This window comes from Hyposmocoma kahamanoa, unplaced genomic scaffold, assembly GCF_003589595.1.
Source record: "Hyposmocoma kahamanoa isolate Upper Pololo Valley unplaced genomic scaffold, ASM358959v1 102, whole genome shotgun sequence".
Classification (NCBI taxonomy): domain Eukaryota; kingdom Metazoa; phylum Arthropoda; class Insecta; order Lepidoptera; family Cosmopterigidae; genus Hyposmocoma; species Hyposmocoma kahamanoa.
The window spans coordinates 13,957,012-13,980,810 of NW_020653337.1; the positions used below are offsets into that span (position 1 = coordinate 13,957,012).

The 23,799-nt window shown below is 36.7% G+C and overlaps 1 protein-coding gene across 1 annotated transcript in view; it reads left to right on the plus strand.

Moving 5' to 3' along the window:
• LOC113233779 overlaps positions 1 to 23,405 on the plus strand; it is a 36,528-nt gene extending 13,123 nt beyond the window's left edge. Inside the window, exons 3-10 of the mRNA XM_026468983.1 lie at positions 2,694 to 3,056; positions 4,013 to 4,115; positions 6,140 to 6,260; positions 6,373 to 9,421; positions 11,415 to 11,625; positions 19,369 to 19,497; positions 20,201 to 20,392; positions 22,870 to 23,405. Coding sequence (XP_026324768.1) covers positions 2,694 to 3,056; positions 4,013 to 4,115; positions 6,140 to 6,260; positions 6,373 to 9,421; positions 11,415 to 11,625; positions 19,369 to 19,497; positions 20,201 to 20,392; positions 22,870 to 23,024 — 4,323 coding nt within the window. The 3' untranslated portion in view covers positions 23,025 to 23,405. The remainder of the gene's footprint in view (positions 1 to 2,693; positions 3,057 to 4,012; positions 4,116 to 6,139; positions 6,261 to 6,372; positions 9,422 to 11,414; positions 11,626 to 19,368; positions 19,498 to 20,200; positions 20,393 to 22,869) is intronic.
• Positions 23,406 to 23,799: the final 394 nt, after the last annotated feature.

Consider the following 23,799-nt stretch of genomic DNA (forward strand, 5'->3'; position numbering starts at 1 on the left):
TCTTGTATTATTGTATTATTATAGTTGCATTAGGCCAAAATTCATTACTTACTGCATATATTGGAATAAAACCTTTTTTGCTGACCTATAGGCTGACAAGTTGCTTAAATTATGGCACTAACAATAAAATTTCGCAACGTGATTCTAAATTTATCCTTCTACAGTCAGTTTTCATCATCACTAGAATAACTTCATAAACATTTCGACACATCCGAAGAACAGAGTCCGATGTGATTATATAGCGAAAAAAGAATAAGCACGTTACGACAATAATTTCGTTATTCAAACTAAGGCCTACTGTAAGGTGTTTAGAGAATTTATATATCTTATTTCGTTTCGGAAATATAATATCGAACAACACTCGATCTGACATCCACTGCGAAGAAGAACGACCGAAACGTATTATGTCCTGAGAACAAGTAGTCTTGCACATAGATCTTTGTTCTACGGATGAGTCGATTTTGACTTTTTTTTATGATATCAAGCGAAGGAACGAACAAGTCGTGCGGCTGGTAGTAAGCGACAGCTACAGTGCCACTCAAAGCTTTAAATCGCAAAAATCTGAGTGGCACTGCCAAAGTCACGCTGAGACGTTGATTAGTTTTATGTGCCTGTAATTTTACCAGCACCCATACACTTTAAAACCGGAACGCAGTAATGCTCACATTACTGCTTGGCGGCAGAAATAAGTAAGATGGCAATACTTCCTTGGACGAACTCTCACAACGAGCTCTACTGCTACTAAACTGAATAATTTTGTTGGTAACTTAATATGTTTAATTGTGGAAATATAATTGATAAATAAGAGTAAAACTAACTCTATATAATACTGAGCCAAACAAAAGACAAAAGGCAGAATATAACCAGCAGCCTTGTCCCTCGGTAGCAATAATTATAAGGCAGTGTATTTCCGTAGCCATTCAAATCTGGACTGGCATGCAGAGGTCTCGGGTTCGATTCCCGGGCCGGGAGAAATATCTGTATGGCCAACATTTATTTCTCTCTTGCGTTTAGGTGTGTTTTGTCGTTGTCTATGTGTGTGTCCATAGCACCCGCGATACAGGGTTTCCCTAGTGCGGGGCTATGAGTGTTTGCGTTATACAGGCTGTATATTTGAAAGTGAGACATATTCATACATGTCATAGTAAATCATGTAACAACTTAACATAGACTAAAATAAAATTAGGATATGGGATAGAACAAAAAATAAATCAACAAATGTGTTTGGGGTGTACATAGGAATAAACCGATTCCCTTTACGCTTGATTTCGGGTGCAATGGAAATACTACCAAGCGAGCGCCGAGTGAGACAGCAACAATAACAATGATTTCACATCTCCCTTCCTACTTTTTCACGGGCTTAGGACCGACAAAGCACCTCATTTCTCTAGAAAATAAAAACTAAGTTGCTCACCTACTCATTTATGTTATGATGGAAAAAGCTGTTATCAACATGATTATGTTTTAGCTCATGTTAATTATTTTTTATTTGAACTATCATCGAAATGTTTTACGTACTAAAAAGATAAGTTCATGATTTAGTAACTAGTTAACATTTAATAAGAATTGAGGTTTTTGGCGTAGTTAAAAATGTGAATTCAAGTTATTTACAATGATTGATTTCGTTTTAGTTATTTACTGTTTATTTACATTTACGTGGTACAGAGCAATTGTTCAAAATGTCCACCGTTTTCCACAATGCATAGTCTAGGAGCACGGCAAGTAAATTTTGTTTTAAATTGTTCAACATAAACAAATTTTATCTCACAGTATAAAATGCTGAGATAATCCTCTCACGCAACACTTCGACACTGTTCACCTCCACGTAAACTCCGATTTGGGAACATTTGTCCGAACATTTCAATAGCTTGCCTCACACCATCACCACTTATTGCGTAAAGTCGCACTATCTCAGTCAATTCGATGTTAGAATAAATATCCATTTTGCGGCGATCGGGCGAGCGGAAGTACAAATAATTTACGTGTCTTCGTTAGACCAAGGTCGCGCGTGCACTGTCTCTGCAAACAGCAATTTCGCGAATGCGCCCGCACCACCATCCCCGACCTGTGCTTTGTTTTTCGCCGCCGTGCTAGAGAACAAAGCCATGCCGCCGCCCGCCGCTGCGTCGGAGCAATAATAGTGATGTGCATAGATTTCGATAACTAGTGTTGTTCACAAGTAGTAATCGATAAAAAAAAATAATTTAATTTTTATAAAGTTTAAGTTCATTAGTTTATTATTTCTTTGGGTTCAGAATCAGTAATACAACGCACTCTATAAGTATGTCTCACTTTCAAATATACAGCCTGTATATTATTATTTTTTACATCTAAAGTTTGTGTCAGTAGGAGTATTTAACAGAAACCGAAAAACGTAACGTTATACAAGTTTAAATCCTTGCAGAATTGAATGCAAAATCATGCTGATAAGGTTGAATTTGCAATGAAGTTTTTTTCAGTTATCTGTACATATTGATACTTTTTACTGGTACATTCTGACTTAGGCACATGCATCTTTTTATCAAAATACGTAGTACTGGAATGTTATCTCTTTCGGCCTATAGTTTTTAAGACGTGCCCACGTCTTAAAAACTATAGGCTAGACTATACTTTTTATTAGCATCATTTGTTAAGTTCGATGCTACGAGCTAATTCTGAGCGTAAATGTCCTCCATTATTTTCCATATTGGCAGTGGCCTTGGCCACCCAATTTTATTGCAAACAATAATGACAAATTTTTCAGGTACGTAGCGTTCGACGCTCTGGGCGATAAGTTAATAACCGGAATATCAATATGGGCAAGTTCCGGAGTGGCCAGTTCAATATTACAACACCACCCACCATTGGGACCTATGAGCAGTCAGAATCTCCGACGAGACGATTCAAATGACGGTCTCGGGGGAAACAGGACTCAAGAGAATCCTGGAACCGCACAAGACATGATCGTGAACTCGTACCAGAACCTGGTACAAAGATACGACAGCTTAGTAAGGAATTATCAGCGATTGTTTATGGTGCGACACCGTCTTACCAACACGCCACCTCCTCCGAGTACAGTAAGCATTTTATCCTTACCCTCAAATTGCCAAATTGAATTTTGACCGTGGCGATTGACTTGACAAATTGAGTTGAGTGGAGAAAAGTCGATAGCAGCGCCGTTTCAGGGGGTCTATTCTCGTTCTCTGTCAGAAACAATTACTGTCATTTAACAATCGAGTATTACTCATTTAAGCAATACTCAACCAAATTACAAGGCAATTGTCTTTTTCTCAAACATGCTCGGAAATGTTTGCATTACTTTCAAAAAACGAACACGGAATGTTTGTCATTAAGAACCATGCGCGAAAATTAGTGCTAGTGAAAAGAGCGATAACGAAAATCAGAAGTTCAGCAGACTACTATTAATATGCCTGGAAAAACAATAACATTTTCTTTTAGTAGTTGTATTGTATAAATTTTAATGTTAATTCATATTTTGTTTACTTTTCTATTATACATCATTCCTCTCTTTAGTCTTTTATTTTTTCTTTGCATTGTTTGAGAAAAATTCTATACATGCTTCGGCGGGAACGGGGATTGCTTGACTCTTATTAATACAAGACCTCGCTGGCGCTCGTCCGTGTAACTCATACTCGTCCAGCAATCCCTTACTTCTCGGCCTCTGGAATAATGTACTATTCATTTGGTCGAGTTATATTTATTTGATAGTAATTGTTTAGGACGGATGTCGGACGGAGAACGAGAGTACAGGGCCAGAGTTCAACATTAATTAGTCGGTTTTACTCACGGAGTATATTGTCAAAGTCAAGCTTCACGGAGAGTAGTCTTGCACAAGCTAAGTACATGTGTATATCTATGAATGCATATGCGTTGTGTATGTAAACTGGTAACCGGTAAACAATACACCGTCGAAACTCGACAGTTTAGCTGGGCCTTTAAATAATTTGTTCAATGTTTGCAATTCTCTACTCTACTAATGACGTATTGTATAATACAATAAAAATGTCCTCAGATCGATCGTGGTACAGACCCTATGGAGACAGACATGGCCCATGCGTCTTCAATGTGGACTCCCAATACGCAATCCTCGGCAACTTTGGGTCAACCAGATGAGGGTAAGTTATGGCTATGTTACGAAATTTTAAATATTTTTTTTGCTACGAAACACGAAAGTCATATTTGTAATTTATAATAAGTATCAATCTAATATACCGTTTGCGTAATGTTCATTTTATATAAACACTGCAGATATAACATTTACTGAGAATTATGTTGAATGTGTGTGTGAAAAAAAAATTAATATAATTCCAATGGTGTTTAGGTGCAACGGTGTATGAACCGAATTCGTTTGCATTTGCTAGTTGGTTCGACCTCCTCCAGTTGGTTTAGGTTATGTTAGTATATGTAAATCAATATTCTGCTTAAAGTTTTAATAAATGTATTTTATAACACAAAAAGCACTTAAAGCTATACAAACACAATTATATTTTGCGACTGTACATTTTATGGAATAAAAAAAATTCTTATCGACATAATGTAGGGGACTTCAACTATTCGTGAAACTAAATATTGTGTTATATTATTTAACACATTATACTGATAGTACTTATACCATTTGTTCATTATGTCACTTAAACCATTATATCTAATGTTTGTTATACTGAAGGTTCATTATACACATTGAAATTATGCCTTTTGTTGCTATAACTTTTATTGATTATATACAGTGAGTGATTATATCCTTAGACATTATATCAAATGCTATTATACCAAGTGAAAATAGATTATTTGTTGTTATACCTTCCATTACACACCGAAAAGATAGGGTGACGATGATGGACAGCATTGTCACATACTTAACTGCAGATGATTACGTCATACTTTCACGGGTTTAGGACCGTCAAATGCTTGTGTTTTCTCTTAGAATATAACACGTTATTAAACCAATACTAATGAGTAATATTGCATTTGATTTACTGTCGTGCTATACCTTGTGTCGATAGTTAGTGTTCAAAAACTTTTTTCATCGACCTTATTCGACCTGCTTTTTGCTATTCAACCGAATACCGAATATTGAATCACCATTCGGCCGAATACTGAGTACCTAAACCTGCAGGAAGAAATTTAATAAAACACAGTGAATTATCATGTAACGTTTATTAATGCTGAAAATACAATGAAAGTTCGCGGTAGCGTTATTTTATATTTATAAGCACTTATTTATCTAAAACAAATATTTTTCTAAGAGAGTAAGAAAAAGTAACGTATTAAACAAAAACTACCTACTTATTATGAAGTTTACTCATGACTAAATAAAGGCTGACAAAATTAACCAAGTACTTGTTATTTCCAAATCAATATAAAAGTAAACTTACTACTAGAAATCTACTATCAAACTAATTCGAAATAAACAATTACTTTCTTCACTTAGTCATAAAATTATATTATAAACTGATAAAGTACCTTTTTTGTTTCATGTATTGTACAAAATGATTCATCATAACTGAAGTTAATTTTTTCGTGTCATTTTTCATACGTGCGGTAATCAATATAATACGGAATAGTTTGGCTGATAATCTCAGTACAGAGTACTAAAAAACCGACCTCAAATGTTCGTGGAATTACATCTATTTGCCAAGTTTTATTGAAATATCCCCTAGTTCGCCACTATACAGGACTTGACACTGGATATAATAAAAATCCGTTCTCACTACTCAAAGTATATCGAGAGAAAAACGCCTTGAATTGGAGAAATAGCAAAATCAACCATGAAAGTATTTGCTCCTAAATTAAAGTTAGTCGCTATTTATAAAAATGAATCTTCATGCGTGAACAGCCACCCTTCGAGGTGGATGATTTTCTTCAAAATGAAATGGGACCACTATGGAAGTACCTCTTTTGCGTCACTTAATATTGCTCGTCTGTTTAAAACGTAATTGCCGAAAGGGATGGCAACAATTTTATTGCTATAAATTTGTAATCTTGTGACAGGAAAAACCAAGATGGAGATAAGTTTCACGTCACATTTTCCTGCAATCGTAGTACACCTATCTGATTGACAAGCTTGAGGAAAATTCTTAGAAGCGTTTTCTTGTAGTGGGACAGCTAATAAGAAATTTGTCTTCTTGTTTTTTCTTAGCAACTCCCGGTCCCAGCACGTCTCGCCCACAAAACGGCGCAGAGAGCACGGAGAGTGGTGATGGCGAAAGTAGCAGCAGACTGCTCAATCTAGACGTTCTCTCGTTTGACAATCCTTCAAGGTAACTAGGAAATTAATAAAATGAAATTGTCATTAATTTTGAATTTATGAATATTTTGTTTTGAGAATCTATTATTTTTGGTAAAAAAATATTTTTTTATGTATTTCTACAGGAGTGCAGATTCATCACATCACGAGCACTCCATATTTGGCTCTAGATCGTCGGCTTTTCAGCCTCTGACAGAAGGCAGGTCATTTCGAACTGTAGATCAGAATGAGCGCAACAATAGAATTTTACCAAATCCATTTTCGTCGTCCATTAGCAGACCGCAACAGTCTCCTCCACCGGCGCACTCATCACGGACGAGCATCTTTACTTCTTCCAGACCCGAGTCTTCTTTGGCTCGAGCGTTCATGGAACGTAGAAGAAATTCATCACCCTGTCGGCATACACAGAACCCTTCAAGACACAATACATCGATTTCTACTGGAGAAACCAATCAAAGTCCATTAACCAATCAAATGCTGTTTCAAGATCCGTTTACACCGTCACCCTCACAGAGCATGCCGTCAACGTCGGGCACCAACACCCAAAGACCGACTATGACCAACTCTTCTACCCAAATGAGCCCTATCACAGGTTCTGTCGATGCACAAACGATTAACGAGAGTCTCGATCTGATCCGTGATATCTTAAGAGATTCGGGAACACGACTGTTGAATTTGATCACCAACATGTCTTTGTCGACAGTAGCGAGCGTTGAGCGCAATATGCCGAGGAGGGGTAGCTGTTCCCGCGCTCAGTCGGATGACAGTGAAAACAACACTCGAAGCACAAGAACACGTACACGACCTCTTTCCCCACGCTCCAACTTACGCAGAGACCTTCTTTCTTCTAGTTCCGACTCTGACAGTGACCAATCTCTCGAAGTTAACATTTTCAGAACTAGAAATTCTACATTTCATGACGAATCTATGGAAACAGATCGTAACACACCGAGTACATCTGAACGATCATCAAACCTTACAGACAGGATAGTATTTGACCTAAATGACGAGCCCCGCCGTCGTGTAACTTCCCAAGATACTGGAGCGATTAACGTTTCATTGTCAAATGATAGGTTTCGTGTACGAACACAGAACCAAACCGCCGATCAAGCCGGAACCTCGAGACCTGATACCGGAGATAACGAGCTCGAGACTGAAATAGATACTGGTAATCCTCCTCAGAGTGAACCTATTGATTACAGTCCTAGACCTTCGACAAGTCGGGATAACTTCTGGTCAAGAGGTGACCCAATGCCTTCTGAAGAGGCTTTTCGAAAGGTAAGAGGAGGCGTAATCGCTTTACAAAAGCACACTGTACAACTGATGAACCTTTGGGTACGCGGTAATCGCACCACGTTACGGGAACTACGTAACATGTGGGAAAATCTTCGGAGACGCATACTAAGTCTGCACAGAGAAACGGCGAGGCAAGATATGCCTAGCTATTATACAAGATCACTTTTGGAAAGATGCATGATGTTGACTGACATGGCGGATAACGCCCGTAATGCTCTACGAAATTCTAGGAACAACCCTAGGTCCGCCGGAAATGATAATAACGCAGAAAATAGCAGGGACGCCCCGCCCAGAAGTGAAAGTGGCAGTAATTCAAACGCGACTGAGAGTGACTTAAATGCGGCGACTGACAATGTGAATGATAACAGGCCGTCGTTTTTGCGATCACCGCAAAGGCGGTCGACATCAAGCACAATGAGATCTGCTGCCTCACTTAGAAGGAGGTTACATGCAAGGTGGCGTGGCGACGACGAAATTCGTCGACGCCATCGCAACCCTAACTCGAATCGACTTGCTCCGAGGCTTACCAACAGATCCCGCATAGATGTTGCCCGCGCCATTGAAATTAGCGCGACGAGACATGAAATACGCATGCGTGCTATGCAAGTACTGTCTATAATGTTCAACATGATGATGATGTGTCTTGAAGAACGAGGCCTTAGCCAGCTTATTATTAATATGCTTCGTACACTCAAAAAGGCGCTTGCATTAACTTGCTTGATGTTGATGATGAACCGTAATAGAGCCAATCGTCAAGCTGGCAACACTGCGCCTGCCGCACAGCGTATGGAGTCCTTGAATGTTGTACGGATTCAGCATGTCGAGCATACTGGACCAGTTAACGTCGATGGACCTGATGACCCAGCCATTCCCAATACAGAACCTCCTCGTTCTCCGCCACCCCCACCACCACCACCACCTCCGCCTCCCCCTCCACCACCACCGCCACCGCCTCCTAGATGTAATGAAACTGTTTCCAAAAATAATGATAATATGGCGACTGTAACAAATAATCTTTTAACTCCCATGCCTGCAAAGCCAATAAACCTTCTGCAAGACAATTCTCCGCCACCTACCATCACACCGAGTACAAACACGCAAAAATGGAGCAATCGGCTCGCGGTTCAAATTTCTGAAGCCAATAGGAATTATTCTGCAACTGCGAGGAACCGAAGAGAAATATATTTAGAAAGTCAGCGCATGAAGGCTTTGCATCGAACTAATCCAGCTGCACATCCAATCGTTAAGAAGAAGATGTTACCGCCTGTTACTAGTCACAGAATTCCCGCCGTTCGTTACTTGCCTGGTCAAAGAAACATGCCCTCGACACCAAGGCATGAAGCTCGCATTACCATTGAACCAGTAGCGGGTCCTTCAACGGATCGAATTATTCACTCTCCTGCTGATCCAGCAGAAAATCAAGGTCCCAGGGACCAACTCTTAAATGAGTTTGATCGCAGAGTAAATTTAGTGAGACTAGCTCATTTGCAAGCGATGAGACTAAGAAACGCTACAAGGACAAGGTTTAGACGATTGCAGACTATCCGTTTATACACACCGTCGTCGGTGAGAGAAATGTTCGCTCTGCACTCGACTAATGGAGAAAATCCTCCAGGAAGTCGATCTCCAATGCAAAACGGCCCTGACATGGGGAACCGCCGTTCTTTTACCAGTTATAGGCCCCATATACTCACTCCTCGTAGTGATACTAGTAATCGGTCGCCGGAGGAGCCGAGCCATTTCCACACGGTGCTGAACAACGTTGCCATGCCTTTGATGCAAGTGAACGATCTACCAGCTCACGTCGAGGCTCATAATAATCAACCGCAGCGCCTGCCAAGGATTCACGAATATCTGCAACCTATTATTCTAGCACAGGTACGTGGATGAATTTATAATTATAATAAATGTGTTCCCCGGTTCAGATAACTAACTAATTCTTAACTTGAGGAACTGAAACAGAGTCGTATGATTAAAAAAAGGTGTAGGACTAATTCTCGCAGAACTCCAAAACGGTTTCTAAAGATTTCGATAAAAATGCTTTTTAACTCGAAAATTCATGCAGTAGACCTGTGTCGGTCGATCATTTTTGATAACCCGGGTCGATCATGACCCATGCGTAGTATGATTGGGTCAAATAATTCGACCATATGTTCGATATTTTATCAGGTCACCTGTCCCTCATGATACTTCCATATGGCGTTTAAAAGTGTCAAGTTATACAATTAGCTTTTAGTCTTTCCTGCTAATAGGCATTCAAAATTACTAATTTACTATTCATTAATATTTTAATGTTAGCTAGTGCACTCTTAAATAAACACAACATACCGAAAAACAGATTCAACTTACAAAACAGATTCAACTATCTAATGGACACTACGCCACGGGGCAATTAGGATGAATGAATGATTGATAGACTTATTGTGTTACATAATTGAATTAAATATATATTCGGTGTATTATTATATCAAAATAAACTATAGAAGCCCTAAACAGAGTTAATAGAAGCTGAATGGTGCCGTGGGTTTGTGACGTGACGAAAGTTCAGAGGAAATTATTTTGTACATTGGTGTGGTCAAAGGGCATAAAATTAAGCCATAGGTAACAAAAAAACTGAGTTAATTAAAGAACATACCATAGACTATTGCACTGTAATTCTGACACAAATATTTTTTTTTTTTGTGAAACGTGCCGTCTATTATTATATATATAGATTTTGGGAACTTTTACGTCAGTTATACATTTTCTCGCGTGGCATTTTATATAAGAAATATTGACTTTATTTTTTGTAATGAAGTACACTGATTAACATCTTTTGTTAGCTTATTACAAATCAGTCGAATCAGTACATTTGATATTACGTGAACTAAATGTGGACCATATCCATACGTAGGTACTGAAATTCCTTTTTTTAAGCTAGATGTCGCTCAACGTTAAGAAACTAAGAAACTGATTGTTGTAGATATCAGTCCGGTTACATACTATTTAGTCATTAGAGTTTTTTTGTAAATATGATTTTATTTCCAGACTTAGATAGGCCGTAATTATAATTTGAAAAACCTAATGAATTTATTTTATTCAAACTTGTAAGACATTTGAAGACGCTAACGAATTCTTTTAACTATGATTTTACCATTGTTCTTTACTGATAAGAAATGTAAACAAGTATATAAAATCCATAAGTGGTTACTTAAGTAATCAAATTTTAAGTAGTTCCTCTCGAGCCGCGTATTCGAGAGGCTTCAGCCAATTTTGCAATTTAGACTTCAGTTCGTAACTGGATAAGCCAACAAAATTGTGAATTCTGTTTAATTTATTGTATAGAAACGCATCACCGTCATATTTATGGGAGTATAGAAGTGATTGTTAAGTATCGTTAACAGAATAGGTTTTTGTAAGAAATAAGGTAACTTATTCAAACAATTATACTAGTGTGACGCAGTGATATCGACGTGTGATTTGCCTTAGAATAATAACGCATAGAAACCTAGTCCGCACACGCTAAGTGTGGCAAATTGAAGCGCTCCCAATGGGCCTACACGAGCGGGCGGGCCTTCAGTGCTCAAGGTCAACTTGCACCGCGAATAGCTCCAGAATTTTAGGTATAAATGACGAAATGTGCGGTAAATGAGTGTAAAAATACGTCAGACAAACATAAAATAGATACTAACATCACATTCCACAAGGAAATAACGCGTTTCAACTTGTATTTTTATATAAATATTCACTAAAACCGAAAATTAACCTACTACTAAAACTAGCCTACATGAAACTGATTTTTGCCTCACTTGTGACACTTCGTTTGATATGAAACTATCATTCTATGCGTTATTATTCTAAGTGATTTGCTTATCGTTTTTTTTGTTTACAGAATGCAATGTTGGTAGATGACGACGGTCATGAGGGTATTGGCATTGGCGGTGTCGGTGTTGGAGGCGGGGGCGGAGGGGGTGCTAGACGAATTAGTGCGGGTATGGCTGGTCTATTGGACGCCGGCATCATCTCCGAAACCCTGCCAGCGCCTTCGCACCGCGTTCAAGCGTGGGATTTTACCACAGGAACCACGCCTGATATCGCTGATAGTGAGAAAACTCTTATCTATATACCTAACTATAAAGGACTGTCCACACATATCAGGGCCGTGCCCGGGACGTGGACAGGGCGTGCTAGTTTGTTTAAACTGCGGGCCCGTCCCGGCGCCGGCCCGGACATGGACATGTGTGAACGAGTTCATACGAAATATACGCAACGATATTTTTTTGAGCCCATGACGAAACACGTCCCGTCCACGTCTCGGGCACGGCCCTGATGTGTGTGGATAATTCTTTATGAAACTGCACTTGCGATTTGTAGATACAGACTTAATTATTTATAAAATTTGTTCCTATCTGTTTTTATTTGTCATGTTATGCACCCCTGTTATTTCTAACTCAGCTCTCCGGTTGACTGGTTGCTAATGGCATTAAGTCCACCATTTATACAATTTTGTGTGCAATCAAGTTTAAATACATAAATAAATGATAAATATATAAATTAGTTCATTTATACTGATAAATTAATTATTTAAGTAATGAAAGGCCACCTTATAAAGCATAGATTTACAATTAAGTAAATCACTATTGAAGGTTGATTCTAAATTCACTTGCTTATGAAAAAAATTTAGGAGTTGCAAACCAGGTGCAACCAAAAAATATCTTCTAATATTTCAAATATTTAACACTACATATTAAATACTAATAATGTATATTGATAATAATATTTATTCATATACGTTAGTAGGAAAAAAAGGCCATAAATAAATATAGGTAAATAATAACGCTATATAATAGAATAGAATAGAATAGAATAGAATAGAATAGAATAGAATAGAATAGAATAGAATAGAATAGAATACGTTTATTTGCCAGAATACAGTAATTACAAAGGTCTTAAGTAAAATTAGGTACATTGTATTCAACCTGCAAGCAGATGTGCTTGATGTGTTATTAATGGGATTCAATGTTTCTTTAGTCTCTATAGTTTCTAATTAATGTAATGAATTTGTAAATTCTAAGTATTCTTTATTACTATAGAAGCAATGTGTCAAAAGCCATTTTGTCAATTTTAATTTAAAAGTATGTCCTTGTAACAATTTAATTTCGTTTGGTAATTTATTGTAAATAATTATACACATGTTGAAGCAGTTATTCTTATAAATTACTTTATAAGAACGAGGTTGGTATAAGAGATTCATAATTTTTGCTCTAGTTTGCCTTTGAATGACTTCGTGACCGCGTGTTTTAAAATATTGAGGATGAGAGTTGACAAATACGCAGATATCCCTAATGTACATGCATGGCAAAGGTAATATGTTCAGCTTTTTAAACAGCGGTTTGCAACTGTCATCGAACCACGCACCGCAAATTGCTCGAATACACTTCTTCTGGACTTCAAACGCTCTTTCTAAGATTACTGAGTTACCCCATAGTACAAGACCGTAGCTGAGCACGGACGAAACGTAGCCGTGATAGGCCGTCAACGCAGCTTCTCGCGAGACAGTTTGCCTTAGTCTTCGTAAAGCGTAAACAAATCTGTTTAGGTTCATGCACATCTGTTCGATGTGTTCCTTCCAGTTAAGGTTCTTGTCGATTGTTAACCCAAGAAAGTTAAATGTGTCTACTTCATCTACAGTATCAGAGTTGTAATTAATTTTAACCGGTATGGTATTTGAGTTGTAAGATCTAAATGTCATAACTTTGGTTTTACTTATGTTAATATTCAAGTCATTGATGTCCATCCAACTTATTACGTCTGTCAGTGCTTTATTTACGTCAGTGTTAAAAGTCGCTTGGTTTTGGCATTTTATTATAAGAGTTGTATCGTCAGCAAATTGTGAACAATTATGATCATGTGGGAGATCGTTAATGTAGAGTAGGAACAGTAACGGACCCAAGACGCTACCTTGCGGTATTCCAGCATTAGGTGTGATCTAAAAAATTGTTTTTCTAATCTATTATTGTGTTTGTTTTTTGTTAATCTACTTATTTCAGTATACTGTGTCCGATTTTTTAAGTAGCTCGCTATCCAATTTTGGGCTGTTCCTCTAATGCCGTATGATTCAAGCTTGTAAAGGAGTTTTGAGTGATTTACAAAGTCGAAGGCTTTAGTCATATCTAGAAAGACGGACATTACAGGAGTAGAGACGTTTATACTTTCCGTTACAATGCGCAAAAACTCAAAACATGCAAGAGTTGTAGAACTACCTTTTCTAAATCCGAATTGAGAGTGATATATTACTTTATGTTTCTCTAAAAATGCATTTATTCTGGAATGCAGAGCCCTTTCAAATAATTTGGATAGAGTCAGGATTAAAGTAATTGGTCTATAGTTACTTGGGCTTTCCTTATCGCCTTTTTTATATAGGGGTTTGACAACAGAAGTTTTTAGCTGTTCTGGAAAAAGACCATCACTAAACGATAAATTTATAATATGTGCAAGCGGATGAGAGATATAAGAGGCACACATTTTAAGTATTTTAGTTGTTATATCGTCATAGCCACTGGATTTGGTGTTTTTTAAAGACATAATTATGTTATAAGTTTCCTTCTCATTTATCGGTTCCAAAAATATTGTATGGGAATTTTTATTCAATAAATTAGATGGATATGTCATGCAGTTTTTAGTCAAGTTAAGTTGGGTTAGGTTATTTTTATTTGTCAAATCTATAAAATAATTGTTAAAAATATTACAAATGTCATCTGGGTTTGAGTATGTCATATTGTTATGTCGTATATGTTTTATGCCATTTTTACAGGTATTGTTAGTAATTGTAGATGAAATGGTATTCCATGTCGCTTTACATTTGTTTTTATTATTGTGGATATAAAGATTATTATTGATTTTCTGAGATTTTAACATACATTTTCTTAGGATACTATTATACATTTTAAATTTATTTGTATTTAACTGTTTATTAATATTTGATGCTCTGTATTTCAAATATAGTAATCGTTTTGTTTTACAGCATTTTTTAAGTCCTTTTGTCAGCCAGAGCAGCTTTTTTGGCCTATTGTTAATTTTAACTCTGATAATTGGAAAACATAGTTCATAAAATAGACGTATTAAATCATAAAAGTTGTTGAAAGCCTGAATTACATTGTCTAAACCTAAGATATCGGAAAAGGAAAGAGCTGAAACGCATTCACAGAACTTCTGAATATTTTCATTTCTAGTCTCGCCGCTGTTCGTACCAAGTGGTGATAGCTTTTTGCCTCCCTATGCTCAAAGTCAACGTTTGTGCAGTTTCGTGGTCAGAGAGAGCCAGAATGTGAACGTCTGCTTTTACTAATTTTATGTTACTAATCGCCATTAAGTCGATACACGAGTTTAACCTAGTTGGTGATTTTATGTGAATGTTAAAGTTATAGTTTTGAAGAATGCTCTGAAGATCTTTGGTAGCTGTATTTTCCTGTAATATGTTGATATTCCAATCACCGCAAATAACGATTTTTTTATATTTGAATTTGACGGACAGATGGTGGAGTAAAGTGTTTAGTTTATGTAGGAATAAACCCACGAAAGTTTTTGTATGATCAGGAATTCTATATATATTAACTACAATGAGACCAATACCTACAATTTCCACACCACAACATTCAAAGTATAGTTTCGATGCCAATTTCGACACGATAGGTAGGGGTTTGAAGTCTAAAATACTTTGTATTAAAATGCATGTGCTCCCTTTACTGTTTTCGCGACAATAACTTGCCGCTAATTTATAATTACTAAGTTTTATGTTAGTTTCCGAACCTCTTTTTACAAATGTTTCACTAAAGCATATTATATCAACCTCATTGCCGTCATCATATAATTCCTTAAAAGTGACCTCTAAAAGATCTAATTTACTACAAAGACCTTGTATATTCTGATTAAAAATAATAAAATTGTCAGTATGAGTTTTAGATGTCGAATGTTCATGAATGTTATGACAAAGATGATAACAAGTCGGTTTCTGAATGTCTGCGTTACGGGCGAAAAAATTACTAACGTTAGCTGAAGGCTTAGAGTTGCGTAACTTACGGAATTTAATGCCACTCTCAATGAACTCTCTCCTGTAATTTAAAAAGTCGATCTCTACATTTAGTTTGAATACAATAGAGTTCCAGGACGTTTGATCTTTAATATTAACTAATGTACAATTTATATAATTTTTAGTGAATCTTTCTAAGTCATAATTTAAGGTGGCTGTGTTCAAATATTTGTTATTACGTATATTAAATAATAGTATATTGTTATTTCTGAATTTATACAACATGTTGCATATGTTTGTTAGTAGTGTAAAGGGATTTCTATCATTACACCCCACCGAAAAAACAATAAGATCTTCTTTCGTTATAACATTTGTCATGTGAGTTAAGTCATTTACAATATGTGAGCTAGAAGCATAGGGTTTTACTACTGCTCTTACGTCGTATTTATCACTCCACTGGCCTTTTCTGAAGTTAAGCAGTCTCAGAGATAGTCCCCGCACTTGTTCGTCGCCAAATATATATATTATCGGCTTTTTGTGTACACTTGTGGATGGGCTAACACTACTTTTCTTCGGTGGGTGTGATTGTAGTGGTACTGGATTTTTTATGTTTTGTGTTCGTTTTCTTAAAGTCAATGAGTGGCTTGCTGGCGTGCTCATGCCAATAGGATTTTGAAGAGACATTTGCTGGTGATTGTGTTTATGTTTTGTGTCGCTCGTGGTAGTAGTTTTATTATTGTTTATTACTAATGAATTGTATTTTGTTTGATTCCCGCTGAGATCAATGTAGCTCTGATCTAGTATTTTATTTGAGCTCTTTTATGTTTACTTGTGTTGTTTCGCGATGACGTTGTACTTAGTCTTTTTAGATTGTTAATTACATTCTCTTGGGATTTGATTTTATCTTGTAAGCTATAGTTTTCTGATAACAAATTAACAATTTCATTGTCTGCTATCTGCAATTTTTCTTGTAACTCTAAAATATTTTTTTCCATTTTTTCAGCTTTATCGTAAATCATTGTTCTTTCTGGACAACTCCTATTATGCTCACTGGTTGATATAAAACATGCCTGTTTTGCGTCATCATCAGCGTCATCCCCCATGTCCTCATCATCATTATTGGAAGATAAGCTGGATAGAGCCTCAAACGAATTTTCGGTGGATATGACTGTTTTATACTTATTTCATTGAGTTATATTTTCGCAGAGAGAATTCCGTTTTGTAATGCAATTGTTACACTTCCACGCCGCTTTTTTTTTTCTTTTCCATTAAGTGGAATCTTTTGTATGGTACGTTACAACAATCTAGATGATGGGTCACTTTGCAAGATGAACATATAAGGAACTCTCTATTATTTATTGATTTATTACATTTATTGCAAACTAACGCCATCTTGACGGGAGTAGATGGAACTATTTCGTACTACGAAATAACTTTCATGACACTCGAACATTAAGCAGATTGCTGTCCCGGAGTTCTTAAGATGTTTCTTTACACGAATGTGGTTTTGATTAAACGGAATAATTTGTGTTTTTGCAATAATTAATGTTGTAAAAGGCAAACTTGATTTAGCTATTTTTTAAACATCCTTTTCGATTTTTTGCGAGATAACACTTGTGTAGCTTAATTAGAACACTACGAACGTAAACTTAAATAAATTAACACCAGCACTGCACTTATTCCACGAAATTGAAAATTAGTATACGAAGTCACGAAGGGATAGACGAGGAAAGTCGTTTGAAGGAGTCAAGAATTCCACAGCTGGATAGCAGATTCTGTAAGAGATGGAATAAATGGGGACTGCGGAGTGTATGTAGAAGAGCGATATATAAAGTGTTCTTTATAGTAAAGTGGCATAAAGAAATGGAATGCAAGGAAATTTATGGGTAGCTATTTAAGATCTCCCAAAAATAGTTGACATGTATGAGATGCCTACTTAAATTAGTTAAAACCAGTTATAGGTGTAACAGAATCTCATGGTATTAAACGGTTAGAAAAATAGAACAACTTTTACCTGGCGATGTTAACTTCTCACTGTCAATTCAAAATATTCCTTGTGTCAAATGCAGTGGCGGATTTGCAGTCTTGGCCGCCCTAGACCCCAGGCCATGTAGTCAGTACCAGCATCCGTTCTGTAGTTTTTGAGTCGCGATCAGACAGACAGACGGACAAACGTAGTGATGTAGTGATTATACATTACATTATAGATATGTAACGTATCTATATTTTATGCATAAAGTGTATGTGATTTAGGAAGTGCTGTGCGGCCCACCATAATGAGCGTGAGTTTTTAGACCATTTAGGTACTTTGAGTTATTTCTTATTATCATCAGTGAATTATTGGTCCGCCCCTAAAGTGTGGCCGCCCTAGGCCCGGGCCTACAGGGCCTTAGGGTAAATCCGCCATTGGTAAATTTCTTTTTTGTAGCAATAATTAAAGATAAAAATAAATTTGTTCTGTATAAAAATTTAACCTATATACATGAATCTTATGAAATAACCTTTTATTTACATATACGCGCTAGACTATCACAAACAGTGAAATTATTGTAAATTTACATAACTTTAATTAAGGTCAGTAGTGCAAGTTAATCCAGGTGATACCTAAACTAAGTAAAATTGCTTAATTGTATCTTAGGTTTCAAAATCGGTGCTATTAGCATAATGATTACTTTAGTCAACATATTTTGTTCAATAACAATAAAACATGAATACTTAATTACATTAGTTAGCGTCTTCACTATTATTAACATTGCGTAACCACAGATGCTAAATTTTCAGTGTCATTGTAGTTTTAGCCTTTTAACCAGTGTATGTGTATGGTATTCTTACATTGAAACTTATTCATAGGATATATACATAGTTAACGACTTATTTTATTACACAAAATGCTACCAAGAAAGCAAAAGAATCTATGGGAGTCTGCAGTTCGAAACCGTTCAGTGGAACAAACAATATCTGCTCGTATTTTGCTGGTTTGGAGTGAAGGGATATAGGGCGTTAGTGAATGTTTTTTTGTTACGGATAGTAGTATGAATAACTGGCTTATTGAACGTACATCACATTTAGCAAGGAGTTCAGCTGTGGGAAAGCGAAAAGGTCGGAATGTACTGACTTTCAGTCTGGCTCTTGTTTTCTGTGTTTTTATGGGTGCCTCCCCAAGTCGTTATGCAGAACACACACAAAGTGACAAATACACAGTTTTCAGCAGCTTTCCACTGGCGACATGTCTTAAATTTTTGAAAATATTCGTACTCCAACCGTAAGTAATTCAATATGGGAATTACTTAGAATCCGCTTCAAACGCAAGCAAAACACATTGTAATAATGCTTATCGTAAAATCAGTGACGAATTAGATACATCTAAGTCACAATTCACGATTAAGAAGCGAGTCTCAAATCTTGCCAATGTATGTGGTATGTAATTTTTGTTGGAACTTGTCGGCGAGACTAGTGTATAAACAATGATTGGTAAAAAATAGATAAATGGCGTATTTAAATGGAAGTTACTTAAAACTGTAATTGTAAATAAATCTATCACCCACAAAGTAATTGATACTTTTTTTTTTAATTTAAAACGTGTCAGAAATTTCTTACTTTTTTTACACACAAATTCATACAGATCGTAAAACATGTACGAGGATAGTTTAATTCTGGTCAATTAAAATATATGAAGTATCTAAAAATTTTTTCCTACTATATTGATGTTGCCCATTACAAATTTGAATTTGTCTAAGTGCCATCAGATTCTGGTGCACCTATAACTGACCTTCGACGTATATTTCCGTCATGTTTGTTTATGTTTTTACGCCAACAGGCACAAAGAACGTCGTCGTCCAGCGTTGCCGGATCCATAATGATGCGAGCATCGACATTTCCAAAGATGGACGCTTGTTGGTCGCGCTGCTGCCAGTGCCGAGGCTGCGGAACAGCAACCATTGGCTTGGTAAGATAAATTTTTGCAACATTCTCTTAGTTTATTGATTTTAACTTAAGAATTCGCACATTTTGACGACCTCCTCGATGGTGTCGCCATCCTCGACGTCCCGGGTTCGATTTCCGGCCGGGTCAATGTAGAAAACTAACTTTTCTATATTACCTCGGGTCTGGGTGTTTGTGGTACCGTCGTTATTTCCGATTTCCATAACACAAGTGCTTTAATTATGAATACAAAGATCGAACACTTAGAAAAAAATGCTTTGATCCGGCTGGATTCCGGTTGGTTCGCAACAACGTCTTTTAGCAAATCGTGCCAGACGCTATGCTAATTAAGCCACGGAACGAACCAGCGGACTTTACGAATCTTTCTATCTTCTTGTTGCAGACCTTTGTTTTGGTTTTTTAACGCTTTTTTTTGCCATAGCGCAGTAGTTCTTTGTATTAATAATATAATTTCGAACTAGTGGAGTAATTTCCCAAAAAATAATTGAATATCATGGTGGTGAATCATTCTGTTATTTAATAAATTTAATTACAAGTGGTTTAGTTACTTACTTTGGGATCGAAGCAACGTATTGTGATGTTGTCTAATATTTATTTATTTATTTATTCTAATATTTACACGTAAATTCAATAAAGTTTTAACGATGGATATTGGAGTTAAAGTCGAGGTTGGCACAGGAAGGCAATAAAAATCGATATATTTATAGGTGTATACTCTTTGGAGTGGGGTCGTCTGGGCCAGTGCCTCCACACCGCCGTGCTAGAACAAAGCGCGGTCTCCGTGGCACTATCGCCGACGGCTCGCCACCTCGCCGTGGGACTTGGTTCGCGGCGCTTCACTACCACCCCACATGCCAGGAATAATGTTTTTGCATTGCTCTATAGGCTGGAACCCTTAGGTAAGACTTCTTATTTCATTAAAATTAAGGTCCAATAGAAAACAATAAAAATGTTACGTAAGTAAGAAAGCGAAAAATTTTGATGGACGGGTCACTCCAAAAACGGAATAAAATGTCAATGGAATAAAAAACAAGTTATATATAGTCTGTCATTTTTTAACACGGAGTAAAATGACATTTGTAGGGTTGCCAGTTTTCATGAGATTTTAGTTTTATCGATAGATTATGAAAGAAGATAAAATTTTTCTCCAAAAAGGACCGAATGTTACGACGTTCTAATGACTACTAATTGTGTTATTGCATTGTTTATTATTATTTTGACAGTTGGCCTACTAGTATCGAGATCAACTTTTATTCATATACATTTTAACAAGAATAACCTGATTTGATTATCTACATTAAATTAAAATGAAATACTTTAAAATATGTCACCTCTTTGTATTTTTCATAAATATAGTTCTAAATACAGTGCATGTACGTCTGAACTTACAAAAATTGACAATTCAAATGAACTTGTGCTCAATAATTGGACGAATAATGGGTCGAGGATGATTCAAATGAAACAAATTCGGCTATTTATTCCATAAGCGTAACCAATATTCAGTCGATAGTCGATAGAATATTTATCGACTGCAATACTAACTGCTCACAAGCGGGCAGCACTTTTGCGTAATGAACTGTCATTTTACTCCGTCTTCAAAAAAGACAGACTATAAAGAATAAGTCAAGGAAACGCGAAAGACGAACAGGGGTAAAGGCGGGTCTCGAATTGAAAAAAATGTTTGGTGTTCCGGTTTTCTCTAGAAATAATCATCTACTAACAAAAAGACCAGAGATGACTCAGTTTATTAGCTTTTAAGTATATAATTGACTGGCAAATTACTTCTGGATCTTGGAATCCAATTTTACTGCGATCGTGAAATTGTTGCCATTCGATAATAATGTCATGTAATGCCATTTTATAATAATAAATATTTTATTAAGATATCTTGGGTCCACTTGTTAGTAATACAAAATAATAATAATAATATTTTAAAACGCCTGTTGTTACTAGGTACATAATTGATCAAAACAAAAAGTATACAAGTCGTTAGAGGAGCCGTCTCGTACATCACCTCACCAAAACTCTGGATGAAATGACGCAGCATCGGCGTATCGAGCTTAGCAGCAAACATTTTCAGGATGCTGTTAGAACTTATACAGTCTCAAGAGCGTGACGCCATCTTTTTTCGCATCACAGCATAAACGTCATTAACTTCCTACTACTACTTGAACAAACATCAAGGTGCTACAGTGCCGCGGTAGTCCCAACAGCGTCCTGAAACTGTCTTTATATTGAATACGCATGGCGTTGATAGTTTCTCAGACCACCCTTTAATAGAAGTAGAAGGATTGACAATTTTTTTTTATAATATCAAGTGACGGGACGGACAAGTCGTGCGCCTGATTTTAAGCTACATGCCTGTATATAACAGTTGCAGTGCCACTCAGAGCTTTAAATCGCATAGATCTGAGGAACACTGCCACTGTGCCCGTCACCCTGAGACATAAGTTGAATAGTCCCATGTAGTGATGAAAGAGATTAAGTCTTTTAAGGCCTTTTAAAAAACTTCGACTAATTTTCAACGCTTTACGACTAGTCATTTAACCCTCAAGTCTTGAGTTATAAGACTAAAACTGAAGACTAATTCGAGTCGAAGTCTTATAACCCTAGGAAGCTTAAAAGACTTATAGGACTAAAACGACTGACGCCTCATAGCCTCGGGAGTCGCGAGTCATGAGCCGTATGGCGTGATTTTATTTCTACCCACAAGGTATTTATTTTACGATTTTTATTATAAGTAAATAAACGTGATTATTTATTACATACTAATACGTCATTTTTATTTATAAACTTCGGGTTTAATAAGATATAAAATTGGTATGAGTCCTTTGCAAACAACTTGAGTTGTTTAAGTCTTTCAAGTCGTTTAAGTCTTTTGAGTCTTTTAGTACAACGACTGAGTCTTATTAATAAAAACTCGAACCCCCAGTCTTAATTTTAGAGTCGAGTCCTGTAAAATGGAGTCGAGTCGTTATAAAACGCCTTAAAAGACTGAGGCTGTTTCATCACTAGTCCCATGTACCTGTAATTTCACCAGCACCCTTACCCTTCACCTTTACCGGAATACAGTAATGCTGACATTACCGCATGGCGGCAGAAATAGGTAAGATGGTAGTACCACCCTGGACGAACTCTTTCACAAGGAGCTCTACTGCTACTATTGAATAGTGTTATTTTGATATCCTTACTACAATGGGCAAATCTGTGTGCCAACATATTACATCTCTGCTAGAGTCAACGCCCTACGTTTACAATCAATATCAGTTTGGTCTTTTATAATTACTTTGCGACTTTTAGGCTGGTTGAAAACGATCTAACGACACTATAAAATGTGGAGGTAGAAAATAAAAACAGTTGAAATGATTATTTACAGAAAGTTCAAGCCGCACTGGTCTTTCACCGATAAAAGAGTTAGAACAGAACTGGGAACACGGCTTCACCAGTCTCAACTGTCTGCGGTGGGCGCCGCAACCTGGCCAAGGTCTCGTCTACGCCAATAACACGGGACAACTCATTATCATGAGTTAAAAACAATCTATCGGATGTTTAGCATGTAAGAATTATTACTGGGCAACTTTAGGTAAGCTGTTAGCACGCTTCTGTATTACCCACGTACCAAATGACACGGAACTTGTACCACTTGACAGATCTTGGTAAATAGTTCCTTCAACATTCATGTTTTTTCATTGTAAATACTTTTAGCAAGAACTGAAGGTACCAAGTTATACTGAACAGGAAAAATGGATAATAAAATGGTCTTAACCTACATTCTTAGAACGACAGATTGAAGGAAGGAGGCCAGAGAAAAGGTAAATATCGTGCAATTATATCCAGGAGGAACATGGACTAGAGAAACTTGACGGTAGCTATAGAAGAATGAACACAATCCAAAGGAACTGTCAGAGGATTTACTATATGACTCCAAACGCAGATGAAGACAATTATTTCAGGTACAACTCTTATACGGAAGATACGAAGTGTTAACCTATATAACTTCCTACTAATTAAATGACATACAAATCGATGATAATATGTACGCTATCCCATACAAAGCTTTTGGCATGGGTAGGGTACTGAACACGCACATACAAAAAACCGGTTTTATGTGTGTTACAACACTGGTACTGATGCGTGCTGATTGAGTGTTAGTTGATCTTAATACAGCGAATGACAAAGGAGTTATAGGTAAATATACTAACACATGCTGTAAGTGTAATTTTTAATACAAGTATTTATTACTCAATATAATTTTGACGATATTTGATGAGAAAGAGTGCCATTTAAAATGCACTTTCCATTCATT